Here is a 26,352-nt window from a genome sequence, read left to right as displayed (position 1 = left end):
TGAACGCAGCAAGTCCGTGGCCGTGCTGAAACCTGAAGATACACAGCGGAGGGACAGAGAGATGTGAGGAATCTGATACTGTATGGTGTCCATTTTTCGGCGGATTTTTCTGCTATTGTAAATATTTTGTCAACTTGTAATATATTAATTTTGTGAGGATATTAAAATGTTGTTTTTCCAACTTCTAAAATTTTGATTTGAGGGGGCAAGACATTTATTTGGGTGGGGGATGCTATATTGGATTTGATTAAAGTAACTTTGTTGAGAAGGAACCTTGAGAAGTCATTATGTTGGAAAAAAGAACTTTTGGATTGTGGCATTTTTTATTATTTGAAATGAAATTCAAGTTTATTTTGTCTCTGCTTGCTTTTCTGAACTCTTTCCTTAACGTTATGTTGAGGTAATCTAGCCATGGTTGGGAAGTGGATTTGGGTTTTATTTCTTTAAGTGGGTTATAGCATCCAAAATAGAGGAGCAGATGTAATTACGTAATCAGAATAACAGTTCTGTGAAAAAGGTGGTCTAGGTAGGCAGCTGAATACAGGCTAGGAGTGGAGGAACTAATACATCAGGAGTGTGCAGTAGATTTAGAATTTTTACATAGTACGGGCCTGACAGACATAATGAAGAAACACTTAGCAGATAGGGCAACCTTAGTTATAGTAACATTTGACATTGCAGTGCCTTTGGAGATAATCAAGTTCATAGTGTGTCCCTTGTTATGAGAAGGCCCTGACACATTCTGGAAGAGACTAAAAGTATCTGAAAGAGCAGAGAACTCCCTAGAGATGGAGTTGTTTGGGTTATAGATGTGAACATTGAACTCACCAGAGACAGGGAAACTGTCAGACTCAGCGGATATAATTCAGTTCAATTCAGTTTATTTAATCACAACAAAGTTGTCTCATGACACTTTCCAATTATTATCAAAAAATTAAAAATTAGTTTAAAATTTAGTTTTTAGTACAGAGAGACCCAACAAAATTTCCTGAAAAATCACCAATTAAAGAATCTGAATATTTTGAAGACCTCTAAATAACTTATATAAGGATGCTGGGGGATAAGGAAGGAAAGGAATTGCAAAAATGTCACGTTTCCAAAAGACAATTGTTTACGTTAAAATACAACTCCCGACAAAGCAGCCAAACTATCATATTCCCTGTCAGCTCTAGCAATTCATGAAATTAAAATAAGGTAGGGGCTGCTGCACCACTGATTCCTCTAAGCAAGGTTTCAGTAAACAACATAAGATTAAAATTATGACAAGTTATAAGATTGTTAATTAAAAATTATTTGTTGTCAAGTGACCTTACATTAAGTAATGTAAGCTTTAGTACCTTCTTAAAAGGCTCTAACACAGACAGGAGACAGGAGATAAAACTCAGATTAGGGTAGGATAGTTTTATTTGTCACACACACAGTCATACACAGTACAATGTGCAGTGAAATTCTTTTTTGTCCCTGCTACCAAAAATAGGTAAATGAAATGACTAAAATCAAATATGATAAATGTATGGAGGTAATGAATCACATATAGGTAGTTTTGGGGAAGTGGAAATGGTGAGAGTCAGCTGAACTGAAAGATGGAGTTTAGCAGGCTGGAGGTAAGCAGGCCTGGATGAAGGCTGCAGGCTAGGAAGTTTCTGATGATCTTCTTTTAGGGAATTATGAATCTTTATTGTTGATAAGACCAATGTACTACACAAAACTCATCCTTATGTTTTTGCATTGTGGTTACATAGTATTTATTGGTATTGGATGTGATTTAATTCAGTATTAAATAAATTTATAGATAAATGAAAAATAAATAAATTAGGTAATAAATATATAAATAAATGAAAATTATGAATGAAATTATGAATTTATAAATAAGTCAATATATCTATACTTAAATACATAGGTTTTTATTTTTAAAAGGATGTTATTCAAATGACAATTTTTTTCTATTTCAGTAGACTTTTATTTCATAATCATTAATTTATCAACCACTTTTCCCATAACATGTAGGTTGTAGCAGGACATGTAACTATTCCTTTCTATCTTGTGGGTTTGATTCATCAGCCTGGATGAAATGCCTGGCTCCCAAAGGTGCCAAGAGGCATATTTGAGGTCAGGGCTCTGTGTGGGCTGATCAAGTTCTTTCACACCAAACTAACTATGTCTTTATGGACCTTGTTTTGTGCACTGGGGTATACCTATGCTGCAATAGAAAAGGGCCTTCCCCAAACTGCTGCCACAAAGTTGAAAGCAGAGCATTGTCCAAAATGTCTTAGAATGTTTAAACAGATTTCTCTTCAAACAAACAAGTCTGAAATGTGAGAACAGAATCTATTATTTATTAAAAATGTATTAAAATTTTTTGGCACACAGGCAGTAAAAAACAGTGCAAACAGCAAAAATAACTTAGCTTATAAAAATCACAACTGCCTCCGTTAATTCTTTCCACCGTTTTTGACAATATATCATAAACGATAACATATCGCCCAACCAAACAAATCCAACCCCTGAAAAACAGCCCCATCCCAGTACTGTGTACCATTTTTTCCTTTGTTGGTGTACAATTATATTTTAATCAGGAAAGTTAAAGTAACTGTACATTTGCTGCAGAACTTTAGACACTACGGTTTATTTGTTTCAAATGGCAGTCAAGGACCGGTAAAACACTTGGCCATTAAAACATGTTTAACATAACAAAGTCTCAGACCAACATAAATGACACTCTTTTTGCTTAAAGATGGCATGCACTCTTAATACTTTTAGATAACAATTGCAGCTTCCAGCTATTTTACAAACATGACTAGACATAAACACAAGTGATGTTAAGAGTTTGATTTTAAATTGAGAATAGTGACAATTGTTTAAAGGTAAAAATTATGGGAAATATGTTTATACGGTTTCTTACTGAAAGTTAAATGAGCAGACTGATACCATTCTCATTACTGTATGGTAAATGTGTAGCTACTGCCACCAACTACAACTAGTCAACATGTTAATTGGCTAACTAAAGCCTAGTCTAGGGAGCCTACTTGTTTCTCCCCATTTAAAGTGTTTGCTGCTGGCCCTAACTATGAATTTTCCTAAAAGACACAAGAGTGATATCAATATTTCCCTTTAATGCTGAAGAAAAGTTAATAAGCTGATTTCTCAAAATGCATAACTATTACTTGAAGAGAATGAGCTTATGTGTTATTATGCTGGTTAGGAGTTTAACTATGACAACATTTTGATATAAACTGTACAATTCTGGAAACATAGTGCACCAATGCACTGGCCTCCTGCACATTCAAAGAGATGGGAGAGAGAGGACCTGAGCTGAAGTTGTAGACTGCAGTGAGTGTTCTGGATGAAAACTCCTTTTTCACACACAATGGGCTCACACTGGTGAGAATCATATAGGGTTCCTGCTTGAAAGAGGTGGCTATGTACAATTTATCAATTGTGCTAAGACAGAAATAACACCGGGTTGTGTGTAGCAAATTTGTTGGTAAAATCCTTTTAAATTGATCATTGGGTGACATTTGGTTATTGTGACCAGTATATACTAAGCATGGGACTCAGTTACCTCAGAAACACCAACTTTTTTGGATAATCCGGCTAGATTATTATCTGTTTAAATTGACCAGGGATAGCTCGACTGACTTTTAACTAGTAGCACATTACACTGTCAATATATAAGCTTGTCTCAGCAGAAATGGTTTATATGCTTTCAACACAGTATAAAGGCTTTCCATACTGTGCTAAGAATAAGTGTTGTGATAAGCAATATAGGGATCATGGAGGAATTTTCTACTTACCTCCTCTTGTGTACATTGTTTTCCAGATTGTAGAATAAAAATTTTCAGTTTAGAAAAAAGTTTGTTTGGCCATCATCTGCTGCTAAACAACCTCTTGGGTCCAGATTTCACACTTAAAACTAGGCAAACACAGCCTTTCAGTTTTTCAGAAAAAGAAATATTTTTTAGTCTTTATTTATTGTTAACTTTAATAATTAAATATAAAAGTTAAGAAAATATGTCCTCCCACTCATTTACTATGGGCTAGTTTTTCGTGTGTCTGGGCCAGTAGCGGTTTTAGGCACGGGCGAACCGGGCAACAGCGTTTTCTCATGACACAAGGGGGTATGAGCGCTTGAAAAAAAAACTGTGCCACTAAATGGTTTTCTATTATTTGTGATATCACCGTGTGGAGAACTGGCAAATTGGCGCCCTCTGCAGCTGCAGGCGCACCTGCTTGCTGAGAGGGTACACTGAAGCTGTGTGTGAGAAAAGGAAAGGGGAGGGGGGCGGGGGACAGTTCACCTCTGGGCCTCTCCCAAATTGAACAGACGGGGGAATCCACTGTATAAAATGGCTAAAGTCAGTCACACCTTGACTTTCTTCCATATAATGCACATTTCATTCATAATATTATAAATACAGGCCTATAATTCCTGCACGTTAACAATAGGTCATAAAAATAGGTCATACAAAACAATTATGTGGTCACCAAGGTGAATTTAGTCGACTCCTGGTCGTGAGTGACAGCGTTGGGAAATTTGTTGATTGCCGAGTGCCGAGTAAACGCAGAAATGGACAGAAAAAAGGTCAAAGCCATCAGGTGCCCAATTTAGGAAAAAAAGAAGAACAGGTGAAAGAAGCAAAAGATGAAGGTTTGCTATGCTCTCTCTGTATGATTACAGTATCCATGTCATGAATGAAGGAATAATGTTAATTGGTGGTATATGTTTGTTAGCCTTCTTGCTATAAGCCTGTGAATATTCTCATTCATCCAGGTCATGGTTATCTCAAGGAAATTCAATCGAATGCAACTAGACTTAGTTATTTGTCTTTGAAGACGTTTCACCTCTCATCCAAGAGGCTTCATCAGTTCATGCTCGCTTGACTAGGCTGGGACTAGTCCCAGGGACCCAGCCTCTGCATTCGATTGAATTTCCTTGAGATAGCCTTCTTGCTATGATGCTTGCTATGCTTATGGAACAGTAATTCGTCTTAACAAACGCCAGATCTAATTTCACCATAAGATTGTGCTTTGCAACAAAACTGTTACAAGTTGAGTTATTATTTATTTCCATCACGTTGGGTCCTGTAATTAGCCATGGAATTTTAATATATGTAGGTAGTTTCAAAGATGAACATTTGCCATTTGCTACAACTCTGTTTTGTGACAAAATGTAGTTTAACCAGTCACAACTAAAAGTGTGCCAAGCATCGAATTGGAGGATTGGAGACTTGGATTTTGCATCAAGGAAGGCCGGAAAGGTCAGGTTTTAGTTTGTGTTTTCTGTTTTTAGTGCAATAGTGTAATGATTAGCTCGGAGGGAGTCTCGCCCGGGGAGTAATTCAATGTAGAACCGCCACTGGTCTGGGCCCAGGCCTGGTGAGCCCATCAACTATGCTGTGCCTGGTAAGGCACCGCATTCAAGGTTGGGTGTTTCCAGCAACAATACGCCCAATGATAAAGATGCAAAGAAGGAAAGACATGGCGATAATATTGCCACCAATTCATTAGAAACTCTTGACTTGAACAAACAGCTCTTCTTTTTAAGGATTCAAGCATTCAAGGAGCTTTATTTATCATTACAGCTATGTATGTGCAGTACATAGAGCAATGAAACAGTGTTCAACACAAAAATAAAGAATAAAAAATAGAAATATATAATAAAGAAAAGGCACAGATGTATGCATTTTTTTAAAGAGACACAAAGAGGACAGGCAAGACAGTGCAAGACATTCGTTTGTGGTTGTTAAAGTGCGTGTAGTGCAGAGGTGTGCAAGTTTGGGTGTGCATGTGTGTAGCGTATATGTATGTGCACGACTGTGTCAGCGGGAGTTTAGGAGTCTTATGGCTTGGGGAAAGAAATTATTATGGAGTCTGGTATTGGTAGGCCAAATGCTCCAGTACCTCCTACCAGATGGCAATCAAGTTAAGAGTCTGTGTGAGTGATGGGTGGTGTCTGCTTTGCGGATGCACCATGTGGTGTAAATGTCTGTGATGGAGGGGAGAGGGACTCCGATGATGCATAGAGTTGCAGTCCAAGACAGAGCATGATCACCCTGGCCTCTTCTAAAGTCAACAACCATCTCTTTTGTCTTATCCATGTTCAGAGACAGGTTATTAGCAATGCACCAGGCTGTTAGCTGTTTTGCCTCCTCTTTGTATGCTGAATCGTCATTGTTGTCAGGGAGAAAATCTTGAATAAATGGCAATGGACTTGGATGTGTTATGTTGAAAGATTTATTGAACTTGAGTTCAAGGAGAATCAAAAATCATCATTACAGAGTAATCCAGACACTAGTCTTTTATGCAACTTAGAGAATGCTCAAGATAGTTACACCCATTCGTGGCAATACACCAAAATAGACGATAAGGAAGGGACTGAACATGAGTGTAATTTTGAAATAAGAGAGCTGTACAGTTAGTGTAAAAATATGCTCCTGCAGTGTTCACAGTATTGAAAAAAACAAACAAAACAAAACAGAAATACCTGGAATGAACGTTAATGTAACACATAAACATAAGGTAGAATACACATTAATGTAACATGCAATGAAATGTTTTTACAGGACAGTCAGAGTCTGTGAGGTGCTGTAGCTGTGCCTTGTTCATGAGGCTGGTTGCAGAAGGGAAGAAACTGTTCTTGTGGCATGAGTTTTTGGTCTTGATGGACCGCAGCCTCCTGCCAGAGGGGAGTGGCACAGGGTCCATGTCCAAGGGGAGAGGGATCAGCTAAATTTTTTAAACTATGGCCAAATGAATGAAGCAAACTCAGGGGGGCAGTGAAATGGTTGGAATTTATGAAAAAAAGAATGAGGCTCAGGGGAACAGTGTTGCTGAACCACAGTCACATTGTTGCACCATCCACTGTTGATATAATAACAGATTCCTCCACCTCTCCTCTTCCCTGGAAGTTCTGTGTGGCGATACACTTTGAAGAGTTGGAAGTCTTCTAGTTGCAGTGCAAAGTCAGGGATCAAACCACACAGCCAAGCACAGAACAGAAGGTGAAGAAAGGCCTCAGCTCTTCCCCATCAGTAGCTGAAGTTCAACCAGTTAGTTGCAGAGTGAACACATGTTGGAGAGAAATGTTCCTGGTGTGCAGACTACACGCTTGTAGAGATGCACAAGCGCACCAGCATGCTTTCCTTTCCTGCGTTTCACTGTATGGAGAAGGGTGAGGGCACCAATTTCCATTAAATCCACAGATGACATCATGAACATAGGGAATAAATCCTCTGAAATTGTGGTCCTTATCAGGAGTTTTTACATCAGGGAAGAGCTGCTGAAGATATTGTTGCATGCTGCAGTATAAGAAAAACTAAACAAAATAAAGCATGCAAAAACATGGAGCCATCCATCCTCAGCACCATCTTGATCACAAATTGCAGAGGGAGGTGTTCACACAAAGCTAGCTCAGCTTGCCAATGATTGATGATTGATTGTACTGAAAGCTTAGCTTAAGTCCAAGAATAGAATACGTATGTATGTATCCCAGGTGGTGTACAGGCCACGTGGAGAGTGGTGGCATTGGCATATCTAATTAGGGCAATAGGTGAACATCAAGGGTTCCAGAGAGGGTGACCAAGCGTGCAGCTTATGCTATATTATTCATAAAGTTGAATGTACTTGATGAGGAACAGCTACAATTGCAACTTGTGGGTCAGCCCCTGTCCCTCACTGTTATAAACTGCTGGCAACATTCCAGGCACTAATATCATTTGGTAAACCAAACTTTAGTTATTATAATTTTAGACAGCATTATATTTAGTAACTTTTCAGGTGCTGGCAGAGTCCAGCTGTTAGGTTAATAGGTTGCTCTATTACACATCGATACTGTGTTTTCATTTCTGTCCAAAAGATTTCAACCAGAGCTTTTCTAACTGATCTGATGCAATAATCATTATGCAGTTTCCTTAGTTTGTTTGGCTGTCCAAACAGAAAAAGGTGCACGTCAGAACATGAGTTTTAAGTTTAAAATGTTGAAAAGAACCCTTTTCAGTGCAGGCAATTATAGCTATCAAGAAGTTAGCAGTACTTGTAGGTGGCTGCTCTAAATATGCAACTATAAAAAACACATTTCCTCTTCAGGTCACGTGATAAAGGTTTCTGCCAGCCATATCGAGGCATTGCCTGTGCTCGCTTCATTGGCAACCAGAGTATCTATGTTGAGTCTCTGCAGATGCAGGGGGAGAGTGAAAACCGCATCACAGGTAAGAAAATTTACCAGCATTATTAGTTGACAGGTTACACTAATATCAATAAACAATGGTTCTATTATTATTATTATTATTACTAGGGATGTCTGATATTACATAACATATGGCTTTTTTTCCTCCCTCGAAGCTGCCTTCACTATGATTGGCACTTCAACCCACTTATCAGATCAGTGCTCCAGGTTTGCCATCCCTTCTTTCTGCTATTATGTCTTCCCTCTGTGTGATGAGGGCTCTTGGGCCCCTCAGCAACGTCAGCTCTGTCGAGATGAGTGTGAGGCCCTGGAGAATGATCTGTGTCACGCTGAGTATAGCATCGCCCGATCCAATCCCATGATCCTCATGCAGTTGGAGCTCCCCAGCTGCCACCTGCTGCCACAGCCAGGCACCCCTGATGCTGCTTCCTGTATGAGGATTGGAGTACCACCAGAAAAACTGCGTCCATGTAGGTGAATGCTACGACATGCAGTTATTGATGTAAAAATGCCCCCATAAAATTAATTGGCAAATCATTACAGTTTGCAATTAAATCCTCCATTTTAACATTTAAATGCATGTGAAACTACAGTTTTTGTGTCAGGTGATCCAATCATTAAGGCATTGTTCCACATCATAATTTTAAGTGATGAAATTAACCAAGTGTTCAGTGTAAATAAGAGACAGAATACTACTCAGATCTTGCAGTAATTTCAGCTGTTGGAAATTGCAGATGAAGAGGAGTTGGTATATAAAACAATTCCCACGACGGTTCTGTGGCTAGGTAGCATTGTGACTTTACAGAGACCTCAACCAAAACTAACAGTTATATCTGGTAAACCATGCTAAAACCAGAGACGGGGTAGGTGTTGTCTAGTTGTCCACTAATAGGGACAGGCAACTCAACTCACCAATATTGTTGATGTTTGGTAGATGGACGCCAGTGATGTTCCAGACAGTTTTAATCACCCCCTGCAGAGCCTTCCTGTCCTGGGCAACCATACATTTGTAATGTTTCCAGTCAGGATGGTCTCTATTGCGCCTCTGTCAATGTTGTTCTTGGCATTGGATTTTTCCCTTCTTGAGCTTCCTCAGTAAATCAAATGCTCTATATTTAGTATTAGTCATAACATTCTCAGGAAGTCAAAATCAACCATATTTCCTAAAATATTTAAGTGTGCCATCCACAGTAGTGATTAATTGTGTTACCCCCCAAAACGTGAAATATTAAAAAACATAACAGAATATAAAGGATTAAAGAGCAACAGTCCAGTCAAAATTAGTGCACACCGTGGGGCCTATGAGCAGCAGAAAAGCAGAAAAATTCAAGTTCTGAACATGCAATCATCTTGTAAACCCACAAAATGTACTGTATGTCACCCATAAAGAAACATCCATACTGAATCTTTGTCTGCTCTACAGATTCTCCCTCAGATCACAGCTGCTACAATGGTAGTGGGGCTGACTACAGGGGCACAGTCAGCATCACTAAATCTGGTCATCACTGCCAACCATGGAGTGCTCAGTATCCTCACAGTCACCACCTGTCTCAGGAATACCCTGAGCTCTGGAGAAGTCACAACTTCTGCCGTAACCCAGGGGGCCAGATGCAGGCACCCTGGTGCTTTACCGTGGACCCTCAGGTCAGGGTGGACCTGTGTGACATCCAGCCATGCAGTAAGTGCCATAACGCAATAACTGTACCATTGTATTTTGTTGGATTGTTAACATTTTCAGGTAATTCTAAGATGACAAATGATGATGATGAAGGTATCTTTGTGAAACAGTGTGAATAGACAAAAACAGAGAGAAATTCTCTAGACAGCTCTTCTACCTATTTTGCTAGATGTTTTTTGTTCAGAACACTACCGTGTACATCAATCAGCCATAACATTATGACCACTGACAGGTGAGGTGAATAACATTGATTATTGCATATACAGTGGCATCTGGCAGTAGTTGGGGTATATCAGGCAGCAAATGAACATTTTGTCCTTGAGGTTGATGTGTTGGAAGCAGAAGAAATGGGCAAGCATAAGGATTTTAGCGACTTCCACAAATGTCGCTTTTGTGGGATGTTCCCAGTCTGCAGTGATCAGGACCTACCAAAAAGGTCCAAGGAAGAAAAACTGGTGAACTGGTGACAGGCTCAATGCTCATTGATGTACCTGGGAAGAGAAAGCTGGCCTATGTTGTCCATTCCCATAGGAGAGCTACAGTAGCTCAAACTGCTGAAAAAGTTCATGCTGGTTTAGACAGAAAGGTTTCAAAACACACAGTGCATTGCAGTTTGTTGCATATGGGGCTGCATAGTCGCAGACCAGTCAGGATGCCCGTGCTGACAGGACCTCTGACCTGAACTCTGATGGGAAATCCTGGGTTCTGCCATTCATATGGATGTTACTTTAACACGTACCACCTACCTGAACATTGTTGCTGACAAAGTACCCTCGTACTACCCCCTGGTATTTTTCTGCTCCAAGCAATTTTCTTACAGAAAAAACAAACAATGAATAATTTCTAGTGCATAGTTGCAAAGGTGGAGATTTTGAATCAGGCCCCTCACTACAGTGGTTGACAAGTACAAACATGCTCAGAAAGTAAATAAATAAGAAACAAATGCAAAAAGAAAAATCTGCATATCCAGTCATACAACGGAAGTGCTCCAGGCCTCTAGGGGCAGTGCTGGGTGTCCACCCAAGAGACAGACAACGGACGTCAAAGAAAAAGAAAAAAAGAATACATATATGTAGCGTGTGTCAGTATTTGCAGCATTTTCTTTTTGCATCTGTTTTCCTATATGCACCGCGTTTCTGTATTTGCAGCACCTGTCTGTATATGCAGTGCATTTGTACTTGTCGGCCACCGTACGCTCGGGCTTTGTAACGTCCACCATAGACATAATAAAGAGTAGACGCCGCATCGACCGCCTATTGGCACTAACGAGCCATGGGGCTGCCATCTTGGACTGATCACCCGCTCCACTCTATGTAATCTGTTTGGCAGGCGCAGAGAAGTGTCAGTGCATTTAATCAATCACAACTCGCTGAATACTTCACTGATTTTCACAAGGTTTTTTTTTGCTGCAAACGTCACACAGGTAGCTACAGGACACACATAGAGAGAATAAAAATGTAGATTCTCAAGTTAAACACAAGAAATTCACACCCCCTCGCCCCAAACCATTACACATGCACAAAGTTGCTAATGAAAGTTTTAATTTTTAATTTTTTTAATTGTGAAAGTTTTTTATTATTATTATTATTATTTTTTTTAAATTTCCCTCAAATCCCCCAAAAGACTCTTTACTGTGGTCTTTGCTCCCTTTTCTCTCGCCATGGCGTTCTTCTTCTCTCCTTCCGGATTTTCCACTCTTGCTAAAGCTTCATTAACTCTGGCCTTAAGAGAGGTAGGAGAGGCAAGCAAGGCATAGCCATGATCCTAGTAGAAAGAGGGATGGACATGGTTTGATTGTCTCACTTCACACACATCAGTTTGACACCACTAGAGTATGACCCACATTCTTTCTTATAGTCATCACCTGTCAGAGCCACTGCCAGCACTGTGTGTGTGTGTGTATGTGCCATGGATGGAATAACACCATCTCTGAAGACCAGGAGCAAGTGTCAGCCAGGACGCCAACTGGGAACCAGGACAAGAAAATAGCCTCTCTGTGACACTGGGCAGCTGGAAATCTGGGTTGCTGGGCAGCAGAGGTTCTGGGGGCAGCGGGACCTCTACAACACTGGCCACCAGTGAGGCTCGAATGCTGGCCAGCAGTGAGGTCCGACGTCAACGAGAGCCACACTTTCTTGTGTGGCCAGGGTAACCTGGTTGTCTTGTAAGCTAGCCAGGCTACCCTGAAAGGAGAACACTGGTCAGAGATGTCATCTGGCAGGAGGCTAGCCAATTCAGGACTTGGTACTGGCTAGCAGGACAGTGGCTAGCAAACACAGGAAGTGGAGCTCACTGAAGGCTAGCAGGCTTGATGACGAGTCAACACAGGAACTGGAATTGCCTGGAGGTTAACAGGCAGAGGAGAAGGATGCTGCTGTGATGTGGGTTGAGACTTGGGTGCGAAGAAAAATGAAGTGACAGGTTGGTGGTTAGCATGTTGTAGAGTAGCTAGCAAGGAAGCAGATGGGAAAGCAACAAGTTGGTTGCTAGCATACTGACAGCCAGCAGACCAAGTTTTGGACTAGTGTCTGGGAACCTAAGGTTGAGGCTTGGAAGCTGGACACCTACCAGGGAGCACTGAGGATGTTACCTCTAACTCTATAGACTCCTAGTGAGGTGCCATTAACCTTCTCGCCAGATCAGGGTTGTTCTCATGGACAGACAAAAAAAATATGACCATTGATTCAACTCTTGAGTCATTCAAATGGATTAGAGGCTGGAAATCAGGTGGGACTGTTGTTTCTGCTGGATGCGTAGCTGGTCAGCTCATTTTTTAGTTCATTTTTACAGTCAGTTCCAAAAATTAGGACCCAAAAATGCAGACAGGACATGTGGGTAAAGTAAACAAAAAGACTTTAATAAATACACCTACCGGTACTCTAAATTGAACTGAAGGTTAGGCAACACAAAGAACTAAAGGCTGCAGGAAGTCCAGGTAAAATGGCCCAAACAAACAATCGCAGGAATTGCGGGGAAGGCAGCAAACAGATGAACGGACAAAGAAAAGAAACGGACGCGAACAGACTGAATAAGCTGGTAAGGAAAGCCATCACAGAGGTCAGTCTGGAGCTGGACAGTCTGGTATCAGTGGCAGAGAGGAGGATCAGGGACAAGTTCAGAGCCATTCTGGATAATGCAGCTCATCATTTGGATGACAGGCTGTGGCAGCTGGTCAACTCATTCATCCACCAGCTCGTACCACCCAAGAGGGGGCAGAGCACTTTAGACGCTCATTTGTGCCCACTACAATCAAATTGATTATAAGCAGTGGAGATCACCAGCTGGCATCATCATCACCGACTGTCAGAGACAAAGACTGTTTCCTGTCTGAACTGCAAAACACACTGTATGACCAACTGGTAGTATTTTGATTCAATTGATTGATTAAAATAACATGTATTTAGGGGTAGTTGTTCATTTTTTAAGGTTGTTTGGAGAGCTAGCAGGTGGTAAGGTGGTAAGTCTGTTTTTAATTTCTAGCTTTTAAATTGTCAATGCAAACAACACAATGATAACATTACCTCTGTTGACAAACATAACACCAGGACTCTGAGATTTGTCAACATGTGTGGACCAGCGTTTCGAACTGAAAGCAGAACTCAACTTTCTGGTTGAACTGAAAGTGAATGTCACATTGAGTTTAACAAAAATTCTGTAGTAATGATCTGATGGTGGAGCTACGTAATCAGGTTTCTGCCTATACACCGGCCTGACTTGACTGTGAGCAGCACTTAGCTGTCAATAGTTACATTTCACCCGATTTTTTATAGCACCAAATAACTAATTTAAACAAAACTAATCAGATCTTTGGATAAAATTCATTTGATATGTAGAGTATTTTGTTTGGTCTATGTCCCCTCTACTAACAAGGGGGGAGTTTAAGTTGTTTTGGCAGTTTTGTTTTCGGGAGCTCTTGTGTCATCAGAATTAGAATTCAGCTTTATTGGCCAGATTTGCGTATACAAGGAATTTAACTAGTTAGTCTTTGCCATCAAATACACAAGAGACACTTAACATATTAGAGTAAGAAACCACAAGAGGGCAGTAAGAAACATAAAATATACTATAAATATACAATAAAGATAAAAGATAAAAAATACTATATACAATAACAATGAAGAGAGAGAGATGGAATAGTGCAATGACAGTGTAGGTAGATTAAGATTTTAAAAATAAATATAGTGCAAGGAAGTTCAGTGCAATAGACTGGATAATAATATGCTGTATGGTCAGAAATAAACGAGGTAGATGAGCAGAACATTTGTGATTGTCTTGACCAGTGTAAGGATGGGGGCTATTCCAAAGTGTTCAACATAGTCACTGTGTGCTGATGGACCGAGTTTTGGATGTGATGCTCCCCAGTCTGACATGCTACTACTGTAGGCCTCCTCTTTGGCTTGACGCAGTCTCCTAAGATTAGGAGTGAACCAAGGTTTCCTGTTGTTGTATGTGCAAAAGGTCTTGGGTTGCAAACATAAGGCCTCACAAAAACTAATGTAAGATGTTACAGTGTCAGTGAGTTCATTGAGATCTGTAGCTGCAGCTTCTACACTAAACCCTTAAAAAAAAAAAAACAGTCGGTGCAGTCAAAGCAGGCCTGCAACTCTAGCTTTGACTCCCTTGTCCACTTCTTCACAGCTTGTGCCACGGGTTTAGAAGTTTTTAGTTTGGCCTGTCGTTTAGGATGAGATGAAGCAGGCAGTGAACGGAGAGTCCTAGAACTGCCCGGGAAACAGCATGCTAGGCATCCTTGAGAACTATGTAACAGTGGTCCAGTGTGTTATTTTCCCTGGTGGGAATCTTGATATGCTGCCTGTACTTAGGCAGTTTCTGGTTAAGTTTGTCGCTGTTAAAATCCCCAACAATAACGGCGAGGGAGTCTGGGAGTTTTTTCTCTGTCTGTTATCTGGTCGGCTAGCTGTTGTAGCGCTTCTGCTACACAGACTTGCGGTGGAATGTAAACACCGACCATAACAAATGAGGCGAACTCCCGTGGAGAATAGAAAAGACTTGCAGTTTATAAAGAGAGTCTCTAAGTGAGGGCTACACGACTTTTTCAACACTGTAACATCTGTACACCAACTTTCATTTAAGTAGAAGCAGATTGTTCCACCTTTTGGTTTCCCAGTGCTTTGTTGTGGTCCACATGGAAGAGTTGGAAGCCAGGCAGCCGAAGTGTCTGGGATGCATTCACAGAGCCAGCTTTCAGTGAAACACATGGCGGTGGATCTGCGAAAGTCTGAGTTGTTTTAGTTAAGAAGCAGCAGCTCATCCATCTTGTGTGCCAGGGAGCAAACGTTTAGCAGGAGAATGGCTGGAAGCGCGGTGCCTAATCCTCTCTTCCTCAATTTCACCAGCGCTCCTGCTCGTTTCCCCCGTCTGTGATTCCATGGAGAACTGCGGCACCTCCAACCAGGATTCTTGTATAACTTGCTGGATTTGTGAAAAGCAGAGAAAAAGTTCCTGTACAGGACTGCTTGATGTTTAAAAGTTCCTCTCTGGTGAAAGTTATTGGTGGAAGACTGCAGATAACGTAATAAACGCACAAAAACAAACTAAGTACTAAAGAGTGAAGCACCAAGGCTGCCATCCACAGCGCCTTTTTGGTTGTTGTTAGCTGTAGTAGGACAGCACTGTGAGTAATATTTCTTATTACTTAAACGTAATACAGCAATGTAATGAACAGTAAGCTATAAATGCTGTTGTACGCATGTCCCTGTTGTTGATGGCATTATACAGCTTCTTTGTAAGATGGACCACAGAGCTCAATCATACATTCAACATTCATCAGACATTCAACTCAGCTCTTGGCACATAAGAACTCATCCTTCAACTTTTCAAAGAAGGTGCTGATGTCTTTCATGCCCCCCCCCCCTGCTTGACCAAAGTACTCAGATGCTCTGGGAGGCAACAGGTGGCTTTTAAATAATGATGTCACACAGGTTGTCCAATTAATGTGTAAACTTTGTGGTTTTGCTTCTTCCTAAAAATTGACTTTGAGATGTTTTTATCTTTCTATGTACCGCTGCTTAACAATGTTCTACAGTGTAGGTATGTGTCAGTCAAAAAGGCCTGCTTTCCTGCTCAAAGAAGCCAGGGGAGCCAAAAATGTACAGGTGCTGTGTAACATACAGTTGGAAATCTGCTAGAGCTTAGAGGTCTGAGATGGAAAGTATTCTGTGCATAGGTTCTGGGGGACCAGGAGTGGACATCATCATTTATAGTACGCATTATATTTCCACTGCTTATACTAGTACTATATCAGTCACTTATGCTGGTTGCTATAGGGTTTGTTCTTAGTTTAACAGTATGACATGCTTAATATAATACAGTTTAAATTAGCATAATATGTAATCTGTTACAGTTTGCACTATAATATGTTATAGTTTGCACATGCATACAGCCTCTGACAACAAGCAGGGATTTCTATCAAGTTTTATTAAATACCACTATTGTCAGTGCCCTTGAATATTACTAATTACTTTCTTTTTTTTCTTTTATGATTTACTATTTATTTTATTTATCACTTTTCATTCATTCATTTTATTAATTACACATATTAATGCCCAATTTGTTAAATCAGCTAAACCTTTATCATCTTTTGCTACATTATGACTGTGTCTATTAGATAATTTATAGCATTTCATATAAATGTCAAATTAAAAAATCATATTATAGAGCCAGGTTAGAATGTGTATTGTATGTATATTAATACCACAGATAATGTGTTGAAAGAGAACTTAACTTGATATTGTTTCTATTAACTTATTATGTCCAGATCCTCCGGAAAACCCCAGGAAGGAGATCCTATTCATTCTAATACCTGCAATTGCCATCCCATTGCTCATTGCTTGCCTGTTCTTTCTGGTTTGCGTGTGTCGCAATAAGCAAAAGGAATCAACTGACACATTACCTCGCTGCCAGCCCAGCAGCTCATCTTGCCAGGACATGGAGCTATCACTTCTCAATCAGCAAAAACACCAGGTAACACACACACACACACACTTCAGAGGCTGATGCTCAGTTATTTCATTTACATTTTGATGGCAGTGTTCAAGCTTAGCTCTGAATTAAACAATGCAAATGTAACAGTTCTTTGTATTTTAACAGCCAAACAATGGCTCTCTGACACAATAACAGTTTTGAGAGTGGCACTAACACCTTGCTGGTCTAGAACAAGAAGTCTCTGATGTCAAGCAGCTGAGAATGGGATTATCATGATAAGACAAACTTAGTCATATTTTTTTTTTTTAAATGAAGTGTGCAGTCTGCTTAATCCAAATAAGAATTTGTTGAAGTTAACACTAGTTTTGCTGGGAAAAAGCAGATGTATACAGAAAAAGCAGACTGGTTCTTAGAACCTTTACCCACTGAGCCACCTCTGAACCTTCACTAGCTCCAGTCTAGAATTAGTACTAGGTTTGCATTGAAGGAAGGGAGTAAAAGTAATAGCTTGCACTTTATGGGTCAATAAAATACATACAAGCATATATTCAGGGTGTATTACTTTGTAACATGAATGGGGTGGTTCTGTTGTTAACTATTTATTGTGGAGATGGAGTATAAAATAACTAATGATGTGTAGTGTTTTGATGTCTGGTAAACCTTCAAACCCAGGGTTCTGTTATTAAACTTGTATTTGAAGCTGAAGTAGCAAACCAATGCAGATACTGTTGTTTTTAACTGGGTTTGGGTTTTTGCCTGAACACTGAGTACTAAAAAAAGTGATACACACAAAACTGTTGGATTCTAGTGCTAAACTATTAATTTAAGTTTATATATTGTCCTTTCACTTTGATGAAATGTATTTATGTTTACTGCTTTTTGGCTACAGGCCAGGCTGCGGGAGATTAACGTGTCAGCAGTACGGTTTATGGAGGAACTTGGCGAGGACAGGTTCGGCAAAGTTTACAAGGGACACCTGTACGGCACCACACCTGGTGAGCAGACCCAGGTGGTGGCTATTAAGACATTAAAAGACAAGGTGGATGCCACCCTCTGTGAGGAATTTCGCCATGAAGCCATGCTCCGTTTTCACCTACAGCACCAAAATATTGTTACTTTGTTAGGTGTGGTTACCAAAGAGCATCCAATAAGCATGATGTTCACCTACTCCAGCATTGGTGACTTGCACGAGTATCTGGTGATGCACTCCCCCAACTCAGATGTTGGCAGTTCAGATGATGGCAAGACAGTCAAATCCACACTGGAGCAGGCTGATTTCCTTCATGTTATCACCCAGATTGCTGCTGGAATGGAGTACCTTTCCAGCCAGCAAGTAGTCCACAAAGACCTTGCTGCTCGAAACATTCTGGTCTTTGACAAACTCAGCATCAAGATCCTGGATCTGGGTTTTTTGAGAGATGTCTACTCTGCTGATTACTACAATCTAATGGGCACAAAAACTTTCCCTATTCGTTGGATGTCCCCAGAAGCTATAATGTGTAGCAAGTTCTCCACTGACTCTGACATCTGGTCTTATGGTGTCTTGCTGTGGGAAACTTTTAGTTATGGTTTGCAGCCATATTGTGGTTACTCCAATCAGGAAGTGATAGAGATGGTTCACAGACACCAACTTTTGCCTTGTCCAGATGAATGCCCAGCCTGGATTTATACCCTTATGTTGGAATGTTGGAGTGAATTCCCTGCAAGAAGGCCTCGCTTCAAAGATATCCACACACGCCTCCGCTCCTGGGAAAGCTTGTCCAATTTGAACAGCTGTGCTCAGACTTCTGGCACCAACAACACTACCCAGACCAGTTCTCTCAGTACTAGCCCTGTTAGCAACATCAGCATGAGCACAGCAAATGCATTGCGCTACACCAGCCCTAAAAAGAGTTCACCATTCCATCAGCCCCAGTTCACACCTATGAAGGGTCAAATACACCGACCAATGGTGCCCCCGCAGCTTTATATACCTGTCAATGGATATCACCCCATGCCAGCGTACCCATATCTGCAGAACTTTTACCCGATGCAAATACCCTTACCTATTCCCCACCAGCAGCTACACCACCCACCACAGATGGTTCCCAAAGCTGGTTCTCATCATAGTGGCAGTGGATCCACATCTACAGGCTATGTCACCACTGCTCCTTCCAACACTTCTGTCACAGAGCGAGCAGCTTTGCTAAATGAGGACTGCAGGCCCATTGATGAGGACCTGGCTGACAACATGTCCCAGGAAGAGCCAGACCAAAACAATGACTTGTTGGTGCCTGAAACAGAATTGCTAAGTGACAGTGATCCTCCACAGACCGATGAGTTGGTGATCCATTTCTCAGACACATAACTGAAGAACAGTGGAGCTAAAATACTTTGTAATCTGTGATTGGAAAAAATTTAAAAGCAGTATAAACTGAAATGAGTGTTTTTGCAGAACAGTGACTGAATGATTTTCTTTGAGTTTCCTAGCGTCCTACTGATGCTTTTGAATGTCAAATGTGTCTCATGTTTTACCTCTTAAAGGGATAGTTAAGGTTTTTTAAGTGGGATTGCATAAGGTACTTTTCCATGGCAAAACTATGGAAAAGAAAACTGTCAGCATGCCCTCAGGCTGAAGAAGCAGACATAGTAGATTCTAAGTAGAGGCTCTAAGCAATGTTACATTGTGAATGGGATCAGCGGTAAAACACATTTCAGCCATCTAAAGACATCATTTTAAGTGTAGTAGTTTCATGACTTTATCTTGCCATGAGACAGCTCCTTCTTTTGGCACTACATTTTCTCAGTAGTAAACAACATTCCATGCACTCATCCAGACAGCCAAGGAGGCCAGACAGATGCTGAAGAGCACCACTGTGGCCTAAGAAAACAACCCTGTTTAAAAAATCCTGAGCTATGATTTGCCAGTGATTAAGCAAAATTAGTTGTGCAATGCTTTGTTGTTGTTTTTTGGGTGTTTTTATGTTATTGTTCTGTTCTTGCTGTTTCTGTCAAACACAAAAACATTTTCTTATCCAGCAAGTGAATAAATACTTCACAAAGTGTCCTGTCTTGACGGAAAACTTGCCTTCTCTCATCTACACATGATGCCTTGAGCCACTTCTCTTCACTTGTCAGTAAAACCATTCACAGGGAGATCATACAACACCTCTCTATACAGGCACTCAGACCTGCCAATAGGAATTGTTAGTTCAGCAAGTGACGTGAGCTCTCCCACCACTCACTTACCAGTTGTGTTTATTGCAACCTTGTACTTGTATAGCCCCTGTCAATTTAATGTTGTTTTGATGTTATTCATTTAGGGTTTGTGAAAGTAACAATCATAGAGCAACAGAATGTATGATGAAAAGAAATGTTTTGAAAGAAGTCAGTGGGTAACTTTGTTAATAATTATACTCAAAGAATACAGAATCTTGTTGTTTTTTTTTTTTCGTTATTGTTTTCTCAGGCCATTGACAAAGTTTTCATTCCATGTGACTTTTTGCTATGAGGTTGATTCTTTTAACATCAACCTCGATTACAAAGGTGTACAGATTTGTAATTTATGTAGTTTGGTTTGAACACTATATTTGTTTAGATTTTTTCATTATTGGTGAATTGCTAAGCCTGGCATTAATGTCAATGTCTTTTCCACCATGTTTGCTTTGATTAAGCAGTTTTTAGCTCACCACATAATGCTCACATATTCATATGAATAAAATTATGAATTTCCAGAAAAAAAATCATGTTCTATGATTATATTTTATTTCTTCATGGTCTGCCATTAAAACTGCAGAGAGTTAATATGTATGCCATAAGATATCCCATCAACAAGGCATTTTGTTCAACAAATTGCCTCTCATTGGATATTTTCTCTTTTTTTAGGACCATTCTCTGTAAATCATCTTAGAGATGCTCGTGTATGAAAGAAAGAAAATGTAGTAGTAGGAAAAGTAGATCAGTAGTTCCTGAAATACTCAAACCAGACCTCGGACACCAACAACCATGCCTTTCACAAAGTCACCTTCCCTATTCTGATTCTTGATTTGAACTTAAGTAGATCATCTTGGCCAAGGGTTCAAGATCCAAAAAATAGAATGGGTGTGTTCCTAGGACTTGAAATACATCATAAATTACCATAACATCTACATTTACAAACAACTGATAATGAAGGCCACATACACACTCATGCAACTTCTGCTTACTGCTGCTTAAGCCAAAGTACAGAGAAGTGCAGATATTGTTAGAATGTAAGCCATCATTGCCAATACTAACAAATAATGTTTGATAGCGAATGGAAAGTAAACCAAGATGGCACACTAACCACATGCCAACCTAACTGTTTTTTAAATATATTGTGTAAACAAAACAGTTATTCTAAACTATTCTGACAGTAATTTTATCTGGCTACATTAAGTTAATGACACTAAACCAAAATGAAAGGATTTCTAAGCTAGAAACTTGAGCGTGAGAGACCAGAGTGGTCTCCCCGAATAAAAGGATCTAGGCAAGTTCGGATTCAGGTGGAAGAGGTTGAAAACAGGAGGCAGCGAAGCTTCAGGTGCCAGAAAAAAAAAATTATTTTCCCACAACACAAATGCTCGACACACAGTCTGAGAGCAGACAAAACGCAAGCTCATAGCACTTCTCTCCAAGCAAACCAAAAGCTTAATGAGGCTCCTTTAAATAGGGCTGCTGGTTGAGCCCAAATGATTCAAACCATTATTGAGGGGATTACCAAAAATCATAATGGTACATACGATATTAATAATCATAATAAATCAAATACTCCTCCGCAGAGGAGCGGTGGAGCCGGACCGGGAATGCAGGTGAGTACGTGTATGTGAGTGTATGAAGGACCAGAGTCTTTACAAACGGACAGATGTAGAGTGGGACGAGTAGTGGGTACCTCACTACACGCCTGGATGCTGGACCAGGGATAAAACTGTCATGGGTGAGTTGTGGTTGTGGTGAGTGAGCGACGCCGCGGGCCGAGTTTCCGGCGCCAAAGCGTCCATGGCGCACACCATGCCAAACATGTCACCAAGCACCTTAAATATGTACAAGCTGATAAGGAGTCCATCTCTGTGTGTGTGAGAGTGTGTATGCGCACCCGTGTGTACATGTCCCACAAAGTCCAAATAGTCTTTTGTTCTCAGACGCTGCCTCGCAGGCCACGTCATCACCAAGTGTCCGTCGTGGGAGACAGTGAGAAGGGGGGGGTGCTCACCACGGTATTCACCTTCTCACACAGAGGCATCATCTTGCAGTTCACCTCTCAGATCTGCCACAGTGCTGTTCTACAAAAACGCCCAAACAAGTTGAAGCTGGTAGAGGACTTGCAGAAGTCAGAGAAAGGAAGAATAAAATGAGGCTTTGAAATATTTGCTATGTGCGAGTTAAAGGACATGTCCTGGTCAAAGATAACTCCTAAATTTCTTACAGTGGTGCTTGAGGCCACGGCTAAGCCATCTGGCAATGCAATATCACTGCATAATTTGTTTCTAAGGTGTTCGGGGCCCAGAACAATAATTTCAGTTTTGTCTGAATTTAGAAGTAGGAAGTTACTGGTCATCCAGGTTTTTATGTCTTTAAGACATGCCTGAAGCTTGACTAGCTGATTTGTTTCATCTGGTTTCATTGATAAGTACAATTGTGTGTCATCCGTATAACAATGAAAATGTATGGAGTGTAAATAAATAAATAAAATAAATAGATAAATCCCTTGTCTGATGCCAGGAGGAGGTCATTTGTGACTTTGACCAATGCTGTTTCTGTGCTATGATGAGCTATAAAGCCAGATTGAAAAATTTTCAAATAAGTTATTATTTTGAAGAAAGTCATATAACTGATTGGTGACTGTTCTTTCAAGGATCTTGGAAAGAAATGGAAGGTTAGATATTGGTCTATAGTTGCTTAAAACCTCTGGGTCAAGTGTGTGTTTTTTAAGGAGAGGTTTGACTACAGCTACTTTAAATGACTGGGGTACATAGCCTGTTATCAGGGACAGATTGATCATGTCTAATAGACAGGTGCTAAGTAAGGGTAAAGCTTCTTTGAGAAGGTTGGTAGGGATGGGGTCTAAGAGGCATGTTGTTGGCTTGGATGAATATATGAGTGAGTATAGCTGATGGGGATCGATAGGTGAAAAGCAGTCAAGATGATTATCTGTTTCTACTGTTGGTTCTAAGACACTAGTGTTTGATGTTACATCAGTATCAGCTGAGGTCAGCAGGTGCTGAATTTTGTCTCTAATGTTTAAGATCTTGTCGTTAAAAAAAGTTATAAAGTCATTGCTGCTAAGGGTCACAGGGATACAAGGCTCGATAGCACTATGGCTCTCTGTCAGCCTGGCTACAGTGCTGAAGAGAAACCTGAGATTATGCTTGTTATCCTCAATTAACTTTGAGTAATAGGCTGCTCTGGCAGTCCGTAGGGCCTTCCTATATAATCTAAGACTGTCTTGCCAGATTGAGCGAGATTCAATAAGTTTGGAGGAACGCCATTTCCTCTCAAGTTTTTGCACATTTTGCTTTAATTTGCAAACCTCTGTATTATACCAGGGTGCAAGTTTCTTTTGCTTTATGAGTTTCTTTTTTAGTGGAGCAACAGAGTCTAAAGTCGTCCTTAGTAAGCTTGCCGCACTGTCCACGAAATGGTCGATTTGAGAGGGATTATTGTATTGTTCACTCGTATGGGGACATGATACTGAAGTTAATGACAATAGAACTGCTTCTTTAAATTTAGCCACAGCACTATCAGACAGGTATCTAGTGTAGGAGTTTTGCTTGGTGGTATGAAGTCAAATAGTATAAACTCAAAAGTTATTAAACAATGGTCAGACAGAAGAGGATTTTGTTCAGAGACAGTTAAATGTTCTACATCTATACCATATGTCAGAACAAGGTCAAGAGTGTGATTGAAGCAATGAGTGGGTTCATGTACACACTGACAGAAGCCGATTGAATCTAAGAGAGAGATAAATGCTGTGCGAAGGCTATCATTACTATCATCCACGTGGATGTTGAAATCACCCATAATAATAACTTTATTAGTTTTAAGGACCAGACTCGATAGGAACTCTGGAAATTCCAGTAAAAAATCAGAGTATGGGCCAGGAGCGCGGTACACTGCAACAATAAGAATTGGTTGTATTGTTTTCCAGGTAGGGTGTGAGAGAGTAAGAATAAGGCTTTCAAATGAATGATAGTTGACTTTGGGCTTTGGACTAAATGATAAGTTTGGGTCGAAAATGGCGGCAACTCCACCTCCTCGGCCGGTGTCTCGAGGAATGTGAGTATTAATATGACTTTGGGGAGTGGATTCATTTAAGCTGACATATTCTTCTGGCCGAAGCCAGGTTTCGGTTAAGCAAAATAAATCTATATTATTGTCCAATATTAACTCATTCACTAGTACAGCTTTAGATGAGAGAGATCTAATATTTAACAGTCCACATTTAATTCTCCTATTTGTTGTAGCTGTGGAGGTGTTGGTGTTGATCTTTATTAGATTTTTATGTATAACTCCTCTTTTTTGAATTTGGTTCAATTAATTTAAGTGGTCGGGGGACAGACATCCATTGCATCCATTGGTCCTTTGTGCAGACTTTACCTTGCTGCAGTGCCTGCCCTGCTGCTACTGTGCAGCTAGCATACCACACAATTTCCTCAAGAAATACAAGCATTGGTGAGTCTTTTTGGGGTGTTTTCATGACAGGATAGGGTGTTAGTCAGGTGTATCCCGAGGTATCTGAAGCAGGGAATCATCTCCACAGCTGCTCTGCTGATAGGGAGTGGGGTAGTGCCAGTTATATGGAAGCGCATAATCATCAGTCTGGTTTTGTTGATGCTGAGGAGGAGGTTGCGCTCCTTATACCACAATCCCAATTTGACCACCTCCTGCTTATATGCTGATTTGTTCCTTTTGATCACAAGCCCCACCACTGCTACGTCATCTACAAACTTCACTATGGTCTCATGGTTGGTCTCATGGTCTCATAGCCAGCTCTGCAATTCTCAGCATCACAGCAAGACAAATGTAACCTTGTGCATGGTTCCTAAACCCAGCTAAGATCCCCTTATATTAGATTCACTAAATAGATGAAAGTACCCAGATGCACCTCTTTATTAGGCTGTTGGGCTAGGCCCCTTACTCTCAGCGAAGGGAAATCTTAAAACTTAACTTAAGCATACCAAGATATTTTAGACAATCCTCTGCTTCCAAATTTGTGGTTATACTTTAGTAGGCCCTTTTCTATTACAACATGACGTGCCTAAGTGCAAAAGCAAGGTCCACAAAGACATGAATCGACTGGTTTGGTGTGGAAGAACTTGACTGGCTTTCCAGGAGTGGAAGGTGTCAGAGCTACAATTCTGTCTGTGTATTTAGAAGGCAACATCATTAAAGTCCCTGTTGGTATAATGATCATGTGCACTATATTTATTATATTTATTACTATTTATTACATTAACTAATGATAAAAGGTTCAATCATGATATTATAGTAATAAAGGGTGGTTGCTGAGCAGCTGCTCAAAATTTCTCCAAAGATACATAGAATCGGACCTTAAGAGACTAGTGACTGCAGAACAATCCCATACTAGAGAAAAGTCTAATGCCGGTTGAACCGACATGAAACCGACCATTTTGTTGATAGCACTGCAAGCTCACTAAGGATAACACTCGACTCTACTGCCCCACTAAAAACGAAACACATAAATCAAGTTTGCATATTAAAGGCATATTAAAAATGCTTGACAGGAAATGGTATTCCTCCAAACTCATAGAATCTCGCTCAATCTGGCAAGACAGTTATAGGTTATATAGGAATTTCCAATGGACTGTCAGAGCAGCCCATTACTCAAAATTAATTGAGGATAGCAAAAATGACCCCAGGTATCTGTTTTTGAGTCTTGTATCCCTGTAACCATCAACAGCAATGACTTTATGACCTTTTGTAATGACAAGATTTTAAACATTAGAGACAAAATTCAACACCTACTGACCTCAGCTGGTACTGATCTACCTTCAAACACAGGAGCCTCCGAAATAGCAGTAGAACCAGATAATTATCCTGACTGCTTTTCTTCCACTAACCTTCATCAACTACATTCATTCATATTTTCATCTAAACCAACAACATGCTTCTTAGACCCCATCCCAACAAAACTGTTCAAAAAAGTTTTACTGAGAACCTCTCTATTAGATACGATCAGTCTGTCCCTAATAACAGGCTATATACCGCAATCTGTTGAAGTAGCTGTAGTCAGACCTCTCCTTAAAAAGAACACATTTGACCTAGAGGTTTTAAGCAACTATAGACCAATATCTAACCTTCCATTTATCTCCAAAATTATTGAGAGAACAGTGACCAATCAGCTATGTGACTTTCTACATAGTAATAGTTTATTTCAGGATTTTCAATCTGTCTTTAGAACTCATCATACCACACCCTCTCTACATTTAAGGTAGTGTGAGGGACCAGAGTCGTCTCCCCGAATAGTAGGACGAGTAGTGGGTACCTCACTACACGCCTGGATGCTAGACCGGGGAGAAAACTGACA

General features: G+C 40.3%; 1 protein-coding gene across 1 annotated transcript in view; it reads left to right on the top strand.

Annotated features, from left to right (window-relative positions):
* Positions 1-20,530, top strand: part of ror2 (receptor tyrosine kinase-like orphan receptor 2) — a 51,345-nt gene extending 30,815 nt beyond the window's left edge. The window contains exons 5-9 of the mRNA XM_046375233.1: positions 8,086-8,207; positions 8,341-8,655; positions 9,609-9,863; positions 16,642-16,847; positions 17,698-20,530. Of these exons, the coding sequence (XP_046231189.1) occupies positions 8,086-8,207; positions 8,341-8,655; positions 9,609-9,863; positions 16,642-16,847; positions 17,698-19,155 (2,356 nt within the window). The 3' untranslated portion in view covers positions 19,156-20,530. The remainder of the gene's footprint in view (positions 1-8,085; positions 8,208-8,340; positions 8,656-9,608; positions 9,864-16,641; positions 16,848-17,697) is intronic.
* Positions 20,531-26,352: the final 5,822 nt, after the last annotated feature.

Source organism: Scatophagus argus, chromosome 20 (genome assembly GCF_020382885.2).
Source record: "Scatophagus argus isolate fScaArg1 chromosome 20, fScaArg1.pri, whole genome shotgun sequence".
In the NCBI taxonomy this organism is placed as follows: domain Eukaryota; kingdom Metazoa; phylum Chordata; class Actinopteri; family Scatophagidae; genus Scatophagus; species Scatophagus argus.
The sequence above is the reverse complement of the archived record's forward strand: the minus strand, read 5'-3'. Positions and strand labels throughout refer to the sequence as shown.